The 15,946-nt window shown below is 38.5% G+C and overlaps 1 protein-coding gene across 5 annotated transcripts in view; it reads left to right on the top strand.

The window, feature by feature from the left end:
- The window catches only part of sox6 (SRY-box transcription factor 6), a 202,737-nt gene extending 192,496 nt beyond the window's left edge, over window positions 1–10,241 (top strand). For all 5 annotated transcript variants that reach the window (XM_057820051.1, XM_057820286.1, XM_057820200.1 and 2 more), the window contains 2 exons: window positions 3,338–3,554; window positions 5,026–10,241. In XM_057820051.1, coding sequence (XP_057676034.1) covers window positions 3,338–3,554; window positions 5,026–5,332 — 524 coding nt within the window. In that variant the 3' untranslated portion in view covers window positions 5,333–10,241. The remainder of the gene's footprint in view (window positions 1–3,337; window positions 3,555–5,025) is intronic.
- The last annotated feature ends 5,705 nt before the right edge of the window (window positions 10,242–15,946 follow it).

Here is a 15,946-nt window from a genome sequence, read left to right as displayed (position 1 = left end):
AAATCACGTGACTAGCACCTTAGAGACGGTCCTTTGCTTTGCTTAGCCAAAACTACACCTGAGGAGGCAAGAGGGACATTTAGAATTTCTTCAAAACTTTCAAAAGCTTCAGCATCAACTGAGCTTGAACCGACGATTGAAGACGAACAGTGTCAAGATGTATATACAGTATACCATATATACACAGTACAGGCCAAAAGTTTGAACACACCTCATGCAATGCGATATAAATGATGGTCCCAACCACATTGAAAAGGCAGCAAATTTCACATATTAAACCTATGAATACCTGTGAAGTGAGAATCTTTTCAGGTGTCTGCATCTTGAAGCTCGTTGAAAGTGTCAAAATTGTGCAAAAAAGTAATAAAAGCAAAGGGTGGATACTTTGAAGAAAGTAGAATATAAAAACTGTTTTCAGTTATTTCACTTTTTTGCCAAGTACATAATTCCACATGTTCATTCATAGTTTTGATATATTCAGTGAGAATTTACAATGTAAATAGTAGTGAAAATATACAAAACGCACAAATGATGAGGTGTGTCCATCAACATGCCCCCCACCCCGACGCCCCACAAAGTCTGCCTATGGTTACAAACTATAACTATACAATGTATATAATTGGCTGGTTACAAACTGTAGAAGTGCTCTCGTTACCTGTAACCTTTGCTTTGACTTGAATAGTGCTGTGCTGCACCTCCAAGTGGTTCCTTCAATTGAATGTGGAGTTTTTAGCGGTCCACAGTCTTTTTGAGCCAGCGCAATGTTTGCAACGCACGGGGATATTTTTGTCACCGTTACTGGACAAAAAGTGAAGTAATGGCTCTATTTCCAGTGAGCAAATGCAGCCGTTTGTGGTATCTCTCTTGTCTCTTTCATTGATTGTTCTTGTTCTGACGAGGTAGCTAGGCTAATTCGTTATGGTCGGAGAATCTCAGCGCTCACATCATGGTAATACATGTGACCCGCTTGTTTTTGTCCTCCGATGGAAAAACGTGACATGTGATGTCACTCACAAACTCAAGAGCAACATTTTCTATTCAAAGTGGTCTTCGTACATGACTACAGTATTCTTCATTCTACACACATTATGAGGCAATCACAAAATACTAACGCACAGACACTAAGGAAACTTACTTTAATCAGATTACTGGTTTGGAAAAATGAACTCGTTAGACGCGTTACTGACAACAGTGATGATGACGTAGTGATTTTTTTTCATCAACTGAGCGCCCTAAAATTTTGTATTTTAATTTTATTTATTTTATTTAAAATATCTGATTAATGTCTAAAAACATGTAATATTACACATTATGGTAATGATTACCTATGGCGGGGAAGTAGGCCCATAGAAAAACATACCTAAACTTAACTATTTGCAATATAAAAAAAAGGCCAAACAATCTTACATTGTACCACCATCTTTTGTCTTGACTTCTTTGTAAATGGTAAATGGTGTGCATTATGGGTCAGTAACTTTATTTAAAAACAAAAAAAAACTGTGATTATGATGGCACCATGAACATCATGCAGCAGGTCAGCAAGCTGCATGCCTGGATTCTAGATTTTGCTGATATTTTTTTAATACAAAATAAGAAACCATTATATCTTATCACAATGTGCTAAATTATATAGTTTTAAGCAAATATTAAATATTTAATTGTCCATAAAATTGATTGACTATTTATGATGCTGTATTGCGGTGAAAACATCAAAGCTTTTCATGGACGCATTACATTTATGAATTTACAACTCTAAAATCAGTTAAAAAACATTAAAATACTATTTCGGTAACAAATCGCGGACTGGGTTGCATAATAGACATAACCATCTTTCAACTAAAATTGAACTATTTCAGGTTTTCATGAGTATATCCCTAAAAGGGATATCTTCAAAGAAATAGTTTCTTGAGAATTACCTAAACGGTGTATTCAAATTCTCTCATAACTAACTTAAATGGTGAATGGAGTTACACTTGTACAGCCCCTTTCCACCTTTGAAGGCACTCAAAGCACTTTGACACTACTGTACATCCTCATTTACCTATTTCTGACGCAGTATCAGGTTCAGTATCTTCCTCAAGGATACTTAGATGAGGTCACTAGGGTGGGGAATCAAACCCATGACCTCGGAGTTTGGAAACTGACTACTCTACTACTGAGCCACATCGCCTCAAATTACCTTACAGCCTGTGCCAACAGTGTGACAGAGGATTTAGAGCCATTTACTATCATAAAATATACACTGTATACATGTATACAGATTGGTTGTCTAATCCGGTTGTTTATTCCATCCATTATACAGTAATTTTGCCAAGTGCTATCATGGAGGCCCTCACAGTCGCAACCCTCAGATTAAGTATACTTTGAACACTGGCTTGTTGTTCTTTACTGTCTGAAACCAGAAAATGTCTCTTGTCTCACTTAAGTGCTAAAGCCACTCAGAGAGTGTGGAATGGAAAACTCGTTTTTATGCTTTCACACTGCAAATAAAGGCGGTCAGAATACGGTACACTGTAAGCTCTGTGGTGAGAACAATACATTCCAATGGTCAACCTATAATTGGGAAACAAATGTTCCCATGGTCAAATAGTCAGTAACAACAATTAAATTTCACATTCTTAGAACTTTTGGCTGTCATTGATGTCCAATCATTTTTAACTGGGAACAGTCGGCAGCTGCCAATGACAGAAATCTAACAATAAGCTAACTTTTAACATTGAAAAGTAAAAATACTCAATTTCATTGCTGTAGTTATTGTATTATTTTGTTCTGCTTTGTGCTCTGTTTCAATCTGCTTCCTCCTTGACCGTCACAATATGTTTTTGTGGTTTAATAAACACAAATATTACTTAGGCGCCTCAAAATTTACGTTAATTTAAGTCACAGTTTTAATTTCGCATACCAGCTATGGCCTGCTCAGTCACTCGATGTTGATTCAAATTTTTATCTATGCTTCTGCATCATCTAGGCCACAGTCTTGGGTTTTGATGGACAAAAGACAAACTGTAATGCGAAAGTGATTTCTGTTACAGATGTGCCTCACTGAAAAACTTACTTTTACTTACTTTCTTGAAAAGGGTGTAAAATTCAATCACTTCAAAGCACACATCAAATCATTTAACAGAAAAAACATTTATTGAAATGACTGAAAGTAAACCTTTCTGAACATGAATAAGAACTGAAACAGACAGGACACATTATAAATAGTATTGCTCGGCATAAAACTATTTCCATTTTGTCACAATGCGGTTTCGACTTGTCAAAATGTCAATTGGTCACGAAATGTCTTGATTGCTCTCTTTGTTGTGAAATGCAAACTCATTTTTACTCTGCACAGGCTCCAGGTGGAAGTCAATGTCCAACCAGGACAAACAGCCGTACTATGAAGAGCAGGCCCGCCTGAGTAAGCTCCATTTAGAGAAGTACCCCAATTATAAGTACAAACCACGGCCTAAGAGGACTTGCATCATCGATGGCAAAAAGCTGCGCATCGGGGAATACAAACAGATGATGCGCTCACGGCGGCAAGAGATGAGGCAGTTCTTCACTGTCGGGTATGCGCACACTCGCAAAAAGCGGATTCATTATATATTTTTTATTTTTTTTCAAAATTTAATACATAAGTTGGTAATCAAAAATTTCAAAAAAAAATTTGGGAGTCACTTTTACCATAATTTACACAACATGTGTGCATTTTATATTTTGTGCTTCCTTTATTCAAAATTTCAACGGAGGTATACAGAAAACACCCTCCAGTTCTGGAATGACGCATAAAACTATAAGTTCTGTTCATGATGTAACACCATTTCCCACACGCTCTTGTTGACTTAACCTTACTGCACATGTGTGTTAAAATCAATAGCAGCGGTTTAATCATTTTTGACAATAGCAGCCTGCAAATGGGGCATGAAGTGCATTGCTTATTATAGGATTGAGGCCGTAAGTACAGACTTGGAGAAGCCCGTGGGCGGCTGGCACTTGAATTTACTGAGAGTGGCGTATTCCAGCACTCTTCTCCAGGTGTTCCAATGTCAATCACACTCTTAAGTGGCCTGCCCATCAATCATCCACTGCAACAGCACATGAGTCAATATTACTGTTCCTTTCAGACTCCCCAATGTCACCCAAAAAGTTGTATTTTTATGTCATTCATTCATCTCTTTAGTTTAGTCCTCGGCAATTCCAAGCCAAAAATCTTATTATTGACCCAGACTGACCAGGACGTTTTTAGTTTCCAAAAATTGAAGCCATAATAATGGAAAGATTTGTGGTGCAAAGCCCAAAAAACAATCTTACAGATCTAAAATTTAATCTAGATAAAAAGAACGGACTTGATGAGACTATTAAATAAAGATCTTGTTATATCTCTATTTCTGCCGTGCTAAAACTTTTGGGGAAAAAATTGGAACTTGTCTTCATTCAGTAAGTACCGAAATTTTCAGAGTATAAGCTTTCGCTCATTTTGAACCCTGCGTCTTATTTGTTGATTTATTTGGGATCACAGATAACACTTTATTCGACAGCTATATCATAAGACTGTATTGACATGATTATGCCATGACACTGTCATGGACATTAATGAATGCTTTAAAACAGATGTCATTAAGTGTCATCCGGCAAATTTTGTCTCCAACTCCATTTATGTCCAGCTCGGATCTTTTACATCCATTCAAAAGTGAGATAATTTGCTGGATGACACTAAATGACATCTGTTGTAAGCATTCATCAATGCTTATGACAGTGTCATGTCATAATTATGAGAGTCTAATGACAGTCTTATGACGCCACCTTTAAAATAAAATGTTACCAGTTAATTTTGGAGTAAATATCCCATAATATAGTGAAGACAGCTACGGGTTATAGTCCGGTGCGGGTTATCGATGAACAAATGCCGGTTTCATGTCAAATTTGGTGAATGGCGGCTAATAGTCAGGTGCACCTTAATGATGGTACAGAAACAAGGTAAATTCAGTCAGTAAGATTTTGCATTTTTACAGAAAATGTCATGTCCTCTTTTACATACAGGCAACCACCACAGATTCCCATCACCACGAGCGCCAACATGGTCTACCCTGGAGCCATCGCCATGGCAACGACGACACCCTCACCGCAGATGACGTCGGAGTGCTCAAGCGCATCGGCGAGTCCTGAGCCGACCATCCCCGTCATCCAGAGCACTTTCAACATGAAGCTGGAGGCCAACAACATGGCCAACAACAGCGAGCCGGTCAACGGCGAGGACGACATGGACATGTACGAAGACTTTGAGGACGAGCCCAAATCAGACTACAGTAGTGAAAATGAAACACAAGAGCCAGTCAGCGCCAACTAACGGACGTCCCCAAGTTTTAAAACGGCACCACCGAGGTTTGACAGTATTCAAGAGGAGGACGAAAAGATGATACAAGACAGAATGTGGCTTCCGTAAATCAACAAAAAGCTATTTGGTCTTAAGCGTTTCTTCGTGTGTGTGTAGCTATATATATCTTTCTTTTTTCTAAATGTCATTTTCTCATGTCATTGTGATCAAAGGCATCTAAAACAAAACGGCTGTGACCTAGAACATGCAGAACTTGAAATCAAACATTTGCTCGTTTTTATTGTTATTGACCTTGTTTCCGAACCGTTTTGGGACATGACATAAATGTCTCGCTCAGGTATAGTGTGCCAGCCAACAGCTTGTGAATGTGTCTGATCATCATGGCGACATTACCAGTAAAAAAGGTCACATAGTTCCAACATGCATCAGTATCAGTAAAATGTATGCTATTAAACTCCTTGAGCTTCAGTGCCAAACAAGTAACACCGATTAAGAGAGAAATTAATAACAAATAATCAGAATGCATTATCTTTCCAAATTAGGAAGTGCTCCCTGTAATCATGAACCCAATCCGCTCAAGACAAAGCGGTACCACATCGTCACTCGCTCTTTCCCAATTCTACTAGCCATTCCCAGTCAGCAATGTTTTAATCTGAGTGGTTGTAATCAGGCCAGAATGCTCCAGGGCCAACAGGCCGCCAATCCGCCGGATTGGAAGAGCGGCGAAAGGCAGCTTTGGAGGCATTACAATCTCAAATTGTGTAGCGACACATTCTCTTAAACGCTTTAGCCCCATTTAGAGGGCAAGTTTAAAGTCTTAGCTCCTAAACTTTTTTTTCTTTTTAATTATTTTTTTTCAACATTGTAAATCTTAAACGGACACTAAGAAGTCTTAAAGCAGAGCACAGTCATTGGGTCGATGCAATGACTTGATTACTGGTGCAGTCTTAAGACGTGAGGACATTTGTACAATAGATAACCTAAAACATTAGTCAAGTGCACTTATTCTCATTGTGTCCTCTTTTTAAACCACACATTTCTCAACCAGAGCAATGTTTTTGTCTCCTCCAGGGGTGTCCAATTTTTTTTTTTTCACAGAGGGCTACATTCAGAAAAAGGGAAAAATGCAAGGGCCAAATACATTCTTCTCCTTTTGACGTGACATGCTAAAACCAATCCATCAGTGTACGTAGATATGAAATAATACGATTGATTTATTGATTTCAAAACCAGCTAGACAATAGAGTAAAAAGTCACAGAATGATAAAAATCAAGAAAAATGAAAGTGTTGAAATTTCTAAGCTACACACCCCCAATTGAGAAGAACAGTCTTCAGCTTTGCACATTTTCATTACTTATCTATACAGCTTCCATTACCACCTGTTTTCTGAACAGCCAAAGCCATATTGCGATGAAAACTATACTGTATATCAAGTTCAAGTCTACCAACCAAGAAAATAGGCTAATTTTATTCATAACTCCAGGGAAAAAACTTATTGTTTTCATTTCTTGAGTAATCAGCAGTAGATGTAGGTGTTTGGTTTCAAACATAAAATATAGATATTTCCCCCAAAAACCTCTCAAGTAAATTCACTAATTAGGCCGATTTCATTCCTAAAATGGTGCGTTGCTGCCGTCTGCTGGCAGTTGTGCATTAGTTAAATTGGTTCCACACTTGAAATTACTAGTGCGGTAGTGTCAGAGCCTCCCTCACCCATGCCTGTTGAAAAACATGCACCTCTACAAAATTACTGTTAAAAAGCTCATATATGAACTTATGTGTTCTGTGGCCATTGCTTGGACACCCCTGGTATTTGCTGACAAGTGACCTCCATGGCTCGATAAAGCTCTCGAGCAGTCAAAGCCTCCATTTTAGACTCAGATCCTCTTTATAGGGCACAAGGTTTTAAGTGGCTCCCCCCACCCCTGCTCCCAACGCCCAGCTCTGACCCCCACCCGGAATAACCCGAGTCCACAGGGGGCGCCATCTGGCTCGGAGAAAACACACAAGGCCAACAATAGAAGCAAAGGTGTGCGTCCTTCCATCAAAGTGCTGGATGTGAGGCCTCCATGGGGCCAGCGCCACGGCCCCGTCATCGGCCGCTGGCGAGCAGATGGAACAAGTACATCAAGCTGTGGGGGATTATTAAAATGACTGACGACTGGATATCATGTGAAATGCACCATTATTAATGCATGACTTCAGTTATTCTCCCCGCTCGCCCTTGAATCTGTTCATTTTTGATCCCGCCGGCCGATCACTGGATCTCCCCACGCTCGCATCACTTCATCCCAATTAGGAGGCATCCGTCTCTTGTCTTCATTATTATTTATTGTCATTCTTTTCTGAATTTAAGCTACAACTGAATTTACAGAGTGCATCTCCTGACAACTTGTGTTCCTCCAGGCTGCTGGTGGTTGAAATGATTTGTATGTGATTGTAAATATCGTCAATATGACCATGCCTCACACGTTCAGTGGGGGCTAACTACAAAGGACTGAAACTTGACCCCTCCTCATGTGGCGAAAAGACAAGGAAGAAGAAAAAAATAATAAGACGAACTCATAAAGGAGACGCTGTTTCACAAGTGTTTAAAGCACTGGATATAAATTGTATTTTTGATCAATTCTGATTAATGTGAATCTGTTTGAAGAAGAAAAAAATACACAATGAATTAACTAAAGTCCCCATATGTGCTCAAGTGGGTTTGCTCTCACAGTTGCCAGATTTTAATACTTTTGTGTTTGTTTTTAAGGTCTATTTAGTTTATTTATGCAAATACACATGTGTGACGGATGAACACTTTTGAGGGGGGAACTTCAAATTTGACAGCAGGCTTCCTTTAGCCAGAAAACACCAGTGTTGTGTATGACTCTATTAACTAGTTGTATCTATTACGAGTTACAAGAATTGTCACTAAAATAACAAAAAGGACAATCAGAGAACCACAATGGGAATGAAACATGTTTATTAATTGGAAGTTTGGAAATTCACCATCTTATTTCAGATGTTAATTGTACATATATGCTGGGGCGGAAAAAAATCTATTTTTATTTGATTATTTTGGCAAGTGTGAGTTATGTCTGTGGCTAATCTATTTGAATTTCTTTTCATCGATCTATTTGAGTACACGTTTGAAAAAAAAAAATCATTGTACTGAGCTGAATTACGATCACATGTCTGAGTTCTGATAATCATCCCTGGGCTAATTAAAATCTTTCAATCAAAATATGTCACAGTGATGCCATGAGATATGACTTAAATTAACTTGGTAACCATAGAAATGACAATTTGTTTTTGTTTTATAACCATTAAAAAGATAATTGTCACCAGCTGCAAAATGGTTCATAGATGTAAAGTGAGTTGAGTTCACTTTAATCATACTGTACTCAAATCTTTTGCTTGAAAGTCGAAACAAAACATAATAAAAAAAAAAAAAAAACTAAAATAAAATAATTTTTAAAAATCCAGCTCAATGACAATTTGGACCTCCCCCAAAAAATGTCAAGGCACCACTGTATCACTCTTCCAGTCGCGTAAAAGAGGAGTATTCATTTCAACATGAAGCACTTGATATTAATAAATTGATTCTAATCATTGTACAAGCATACAGCACTAAGACAAAAACAGCCGTGTATTTACTTTACCAACAAGTGTGATTGTTTTCAACATGCTGTTTTCTATCATATGAAAAGTGGGAATGTGCATATATTTATTTGTGGCAAAATGCTGTTCTCTTCTTGCCAACTTTCTTCTTGTATTTTCAATGTGTTCTCTTAATTCTCCATGCAAATGGTTAGAATGAACAACTAAGGACAAAAAGCGCATATGCTGGTTCAATCTTTTTACTGTAATTTTTTATTTTTTAACTTTTTTTTTTGGAGCAAGGAAAATGGTGAGAATGTTGTGTGTGTTAATTTAATCAGCACAATTCACTGACATGCTGGACTGATGTGCTAGCTGCTGTTCAAAAGGGCAACATTTTATTTAGTGTTGTTCTAGAGGTACTTGTTGCTTTTTAGTTGTTTCTTAAGCAACACTGTGTCAGGCTCTTCCATCACCCGAGCCTTGATTTTTTTTTTTTTTTTTTTAACACCGCTGGCAATCTGCGTAAATATATAAATATACCTTTTTTCACCTGGCAGGTACCTACAGTAGGCAAATGGAAAGTATTGTTTGCGTGTTTTAGAGAGAAAACAAATTACATAGTGTCTGTTGCTGCTTTAAAAAAAAAAAAAACTATGTCTGAATATGTAAATAGTTTATCATAATATCTTGTACAGTTCAATGTAAAGTTTTTAATTCAACTTAATAATGTTGCCATCATTGTGTTCACATTCTTTATACATGAAAAAAGATTATTTGTTAGGTGATATTGCTAAAAGAACAAAATGTTTGTTTCCTATGTTTATTTGGCTTCCTAGTGTCCACCAGCAGCTCTTTGTTTCCATGTGCAGTATTGACGTGTGCTAAACTTAACTCATTAGATGCCATTGACGGCGAAAGACGTCCAATCCATTTTGACTGTCAATGGCAGTGGATCATTTGACAATGTGTGCGTGTGAGTGCGTGTGTGCAATCTCCCTGGCTTTTTTAGTATTACTTGCAGAAAGTCAAAACCAAGACATGATGCATAAATGACATATTTGGATGCATATAGGCATCATTGAAATGTGCATACTGTATAAAAATAAGGAACTAAATGATGCTGGCAAGAATCAGTTCAGGCATTTGATGGTGTAATAGCATTTCTCTATGTGTCAGTCCATTGTAACAATATGACAGGAGGCTGACTAGCAGCCTGTTTACTCATTTACCTCAAAAAGTTCCCCCATTTGTGTAAAAGAGAAGAAAATTGTGTTGCAGAGAGCTTCTCACATCACTCCATCTTTTGTACTGCTGTTGACACTTACACATTAAAGAGGCATTTTGTTTAAACACTGGACTACCTTACTGTCTTCTTTTCTCATGGGGAATATTGTGTGACATCAATTAGTCTGTTGCAACACCGTTGCCCCCCCGCCCCCCAATATGTTCACTAAAAATGGCATTGAATCTGTTTGCTTTGTAGAGGCTTTTTTGTGTGTGTTTTTGTTCTAAAAATAAATTGAAATATGACTTGGGCAACTATGTTATTAGGATAACTTTGTAATCAGACATTAAAAAAAGTTATTTAAGGAAATTGGAGGATCTATTCACAAGTTATCATTAGCTTGAGTTATTCACTACCAGCCCAGATCACAGGTGTGTTTTTTGTTTGTTTGTAAAATATGGAAATTGATATTGAAAACATCTATTCTGCCAAGGGCTGGTAGCAATCGAATGTTTATTCGATCATTAATTTGATCGCTTTTAGCCCCTCGCAGTTGAAATGGATTGGACGTTTATTGCCGTCTATGGCAGCCAAAGAGTTAAGCTATGTGAGGCCAAAAGAGATTTATAAAACAGGACAAAACAAAAAAAAATGTATTTAAGTATACAAATCTCGCGTTTCTCAGACCTCTGATAATGGAGAAAATCATTTTGAATACAAAAAATGCTTACGAGCGCAACAATTATAAGATGAACTTGACGTCAGTCAAGCCACGAGCGTGCAGCACATAAACGCAGTTCAAATTGAAACAGGTAAAAAGCACAGCCGGTTGCAGGCAGGCATGTATGAGGGGACAGTCAGAAATGTGTAGAAGACATCATATGTACACATCATGCTCCAGCAATCCCATATTTTCAACAGGGGAAACAGATGGGGGCATCTCGTACAAGAGAATACTTTAGCCATGGTCGTGTGCGGTACCAGGTATGATTGAAGGATATTAATGTTGTACCAAATGCACACTTTGGGTAGTTACCCAGTGTTGGCTGAGATAGTGCACTGCCATTTAAGTCACGGGTAGCTTAGCAGGCTGCTTTGGGACAGCTTTGTTGGTGGACGTACAGGGTGTCACAACCTAATTGGATGTGAGTGGCACATTCATAGTACATGCACTAGCTAACTGTGCATGCATTGGTTTGCGACCTTTTTACAAAAGTTTGGGTATATGATGCGTTTCGGGGATTTTTTTTTTTTTTTTTTTTTTTTTTATATATATAAAAAACAATATTTATTTGAATACTAGTACTATTAATAATGGCTGTACTTTGAGTTATTTTGAGGGAACAGTAAATTTACGCTACTATATAAGCTGTACACTGACTACTTTTACTCGTGTAAGAGTCATATCTTCAGTGTGGTCCTATTAAAATATATAATTAAATACCTGTGGAAATTTTAGGGGTGTACTCAATCATTTATATTACAGGTGTCAAACCGATTCCAGAAAGGGCCTAGTGGGTGCAGTTTGCTTTCCAACCAATGAAGTCACTTGTGTCCTGAAGTGGACGTGGACTTATTTCTGTGCTTGTTGTGACCAGTGTTGGGCACGTTACTTTAAAAAAGTAATTAGTTATAGTTACTCACTACTTCTTCCAAAAAGTAACAGTTAGTAACTGAATTACTCTATAGTAAAAGTAACTACTTACCAGGGAAAGTAACTATTTCAGTTGCTTTAAAAAGAAGTTGTTGTATGTCAAAGAATTTGAAATTTTCTGAGCAGTATTCGAGTCAGTTGAATAGAGAAGAACAGACAGTTGTGTTATAGAACCTTTTAATATTTATTGCACCTTACCAGCAACAGATTTATCCTACACTTGAAGTGCAAGAAAAATAAACAGATTTGAATTGCTTACCACAGATGTCGACAAAAGCTTTGCCGCGGGACATAAATTACACTTTCCATGCACGTTCTTTCTTTTGATTTCGACCAAATTTAAATAGTGTTTATATCTCCACCTCGTAAAGGACAAATTTTCCTCTGAATTCTCTGCCATCATATCCCTCTGCATCTGTTTTGCGTGTGTGTTTTTGCCGCACATGCTGCTCCGGTTTGTGTGTGAAAACACTGGCTCTGAAGTTTTTTGTTTTTGTTTTTTTTAAACAAACTTTATTAACAACAAATACACATAGGGCGAGACAATTCACATGTAAACAATCGGCTCTGAAGTATGTGCGCTATGGCTCGAGCGTTTACGTCACAGAATGGGGGATCACGTGAGATTTGACAACAACGCAGCCATATTGGAAGCTGGTCTGGCTCACGGGACATTAAACGTTAACTTGCCAGTTCAACAAAGAGACAAACTCGTTACTAAGGCGAAGAACAGATATGTGATCAAACTTAAGGATGTGACCAATGTTGACCCTTACGAGCAAGCCGAAGACAAATGGAGTAAAGATGTTGATGGGCTTCCAAAATTACGCGAAACGGACATTCTGCCTTATTTATTGTTTGGTGTATGTTACTAAACTCATCAGCGATTCCGAAATTACAAATCGCTACAAAACTACGAACAGTTTTGCTGCGGATGGGTGCAGGACTTGCATATTATGACAATATCAAACGGCAACTCCATCGTTCTTGCAAAGGTAGGCTATGTGTGTTTACTATTTTCATTGCCATGAACCTGAACGCACCCCAAGTCTTGAATGACAAATAAACAGAGCAGAGTAGACTCGCTACGGCTGGTAGTTTCTTCAATTTATTCAAAATAAGTAACGCACCGCTTTTGACCGTCAGTAACGGTAACGGCGTTGTAACGGCGGAAAAAATAATTAGTTAGATTACCCCGTTACTGAAAAAATAACACCGTTATGTAGCAGCATTATTTATAACGGCGTTATTCCCAACACTGGTTGTGACTGAGAAAACACATCTGCTTCTTCAAAGTCTTCCCGCTCCATGACCGCGCTTACATTGTCTAGCGACAATTTGGCTCATTTACATACTAACAGTGATTGGATTTTAAGTGCGGGCTGTGTGCACTTTACGGTGCACACGCTGCGACAATCCTGTGAAAATAATATGGACAAGTTTCCTGATTGAAATATGGGCGGCGCCATCTTGGAAAATGTCTGCTCCGAATTTCCGGTTTAGAAAGAACAACATGAATTGCGGTTGAAGTAAGCAGTGCGTTGACAAAGTTAAAACTGCAAAATCAAGCCAGAGGAGCCCACGGAAAAATGGATTCAGCACGACGTAGATGAGACGTAGATGAGATTGTATGATTGTTCTTATCACTTGGTTGATCATTCGTGGACAAAATTATAACAGCCTGTCAGCCTGTGTTGACGTGAGGTAGATTGATACGCCAGCCACTTGAGTGACCAAAATGAGGTGAAATTACAAATTATATTACATTTGCCGAATGCAGAAGGACTGACACAGATTTTGTTTTTACAAGGAAATACTACAGTGTATGTACATATAAACAAAAATAGTATGTCATGCATTTTTGTTGTAAATATTGATTACAATAAAACATTTGAACAACATGATTCCATTTCTTGTTTTATTTAAAACGACTGGTGCATGTGCAAAACAGGTCAATAAATCACAATTTATGAAATCATTGGAAAAATAGCATACGAGAATGTGATATCAAACAGCAGAGCCTGAAGCCTCGCCAAACTTTCACCCGATATTACAGTACAGCCTCCAGACGGGCTCACACTTGCCTCCCGCTGTCCTCGGCAGAGGCGTCGCGTCTGATTAGGCAAACCAGGCAATTGCCTAGGGCCTCCAGCCAGCAGGGGCCCCCAAAGGGCCAACAGATTTAGCACACACAGCTTTACTGCACTGTTGCAGCGACAAGTGCGACAGTGCCAGTGATTTTGACGGTGCCGATTTGGCTTTTTTAAAATTGATGTATATCCAAAATGAAGAGAAGTTATCCTTCTGGAAGTGACAAAAGAAAGAAAAAAAGCAGAAGAGGAGAAAAGGAAGCAGGACAGCGGTGAGTGTACCATGTTACTGTAGTTTTATGTCCTAATGTAGTAGAAGCCGGCACTCTGAGTGTCCTAAAAAGCGCTCTATGAGACCGAGGCGTTATTGTACTTTTATTAAATATGCTATTGCTCCAACTCCAACTGTCCCCCTTACTTGCACACGCTCGAAAGGCCCCATGTTGCTTGTTGCCTGGGGCCCCCAGGGACCCTTGCTAAGCCTCTGGTCCTCGGTAATTCCAGCTCCAATAGTGTATCTTAAAGTTGCTGCGGTTAAAAAGCTCGCAGTTGGATCTCGGGATCAAGCTGACGGTCCACCGCGAGATGAGCCACCGCCTCCAGCTCCAGCCTGGTGTAGTCTCGATATATGTCCATCAACGTTAGGCCTGAACGATATTGGAAAAAACTATTGCTGCGATTTTTTGGGGGTTTGCGATATATTGCGATATTATATTGCGATATAAAAAAAAAATGTATATATATTTTTTTTAAAGAAATTTTCACAAGATGACTTAAATAGCTGTTTGGAAAGACTTTAGATGACTCACCATCACCACAGTGTAGAGTCATCCCTTGTTTTTCGCAGTTAATGGGGACCAGAACCCGCCGCGATAAGTGAAAAACCAAGAAGTAGCGCACCCCCCCATTTCCATTTTTTTTTTTGTGTGTGTGTTTTTTGTGCCCAATGTATTTATTCAGATTTAGCATTGGAAAGAGATACATATAAGACATGTTTTTTTTCTCACTTTTCCCCCCATAGATATTTTAAAAATGTATATAAATAAATGGTTTTCAAGCACTTACAATGTCATAATTATGATAAGTTTTAAACATAACTGTCCAACCAAATCATTTTTGAACAAGAATAAAGTACCGTAGCAGATAAATGCTTGGCTTTATTAAATGCTTCTGTTTATCTTCTTTAGCTGTGACCGTTGAAGTGTCATGTAGAAATTTCAAACTCCTCATGATCACTTCTGGCATTTAAATGTCTCCAACGTCCCCACAGTACACACATTCACTCCAGCGCGGCTTCCTTGCAACTGTTTAACAAGTTAAACGATGATTGACAGATGCCCGTGCGAAGTCTGCTTCTTTGGCCAGATCAAAGCCATCGTTGTGCCGCAGTAACTGAGAGGATCAAAAGGCTGGGAGAGGGAGGGTAGGAGGCTGTGCGCAGACCAGAAAGTGAGGCGTATGTGGATAAAAAAAAACAGAAAAACTATTGCACGTGCTTGCGATGGGACTATTGCGCACACGCACATCGTGATGGCGATGTTTAAACGATATATCGTTCAGGCTTAATCAACGTACAGTAAGTGTTGCTGTGAGCCACATCAACTTATCTTCCCTGGCCTAACAGCGTTTTCCACCTGTAAACAAACAAACAAAAAACTTTTAACACTTGCATAAATGCGTTGACATAATTGTGCCATCTACACGTACTGATTAGCAACAGGCTAGCAGCAGATACAGTAGTTGTAGTAAATAATGAAAGATCAGCATAATTACAATCATCATCATAATAACAATATTAAAGACAAGAGTCGTTTCATGCGCAAGATTTTAGCTTTAGTATTTTTTGATCACCGGACACATGAAAATGCAGGGATAGGAAGAACATACCTTCCATAACACAGCGGCAACACCTGGTCTTTGAGGTGGCACGAGCTTGGTTCCACATCTTCCTTCATGAACATGTTGTCTTTCCCTGTAGTGATTATTGCAGATGGATGCGGTATATCCAGGGTTGTCTATTTTCAGGGATTTTGATGAGTAATGTTACTCCAGCTCCACTATTGTTTTG

The sequence above is a fragment of the Corythoichthys intestinalis genome, chromosome 1 (assembly GCF_030265065.1).
Source record: "Corythoichthys intestinalis isolate RoL2023-P3 chromosome 1, ASM3026506v1, whole genome shotgun sequence".
Classification (NCBI taxonomy): domain Eukaryota; kingdom Metazoa; phylum Chordata; class Actinopteri; order Syngnathiformes; family Syngnathidae; genus Corythoichthys; species Corythoichthys intestinalis.
Note: the sequence above shows the minus strand (reverse complement) of the source record. Positions and strands in the feature narration are given on the sequence as shown.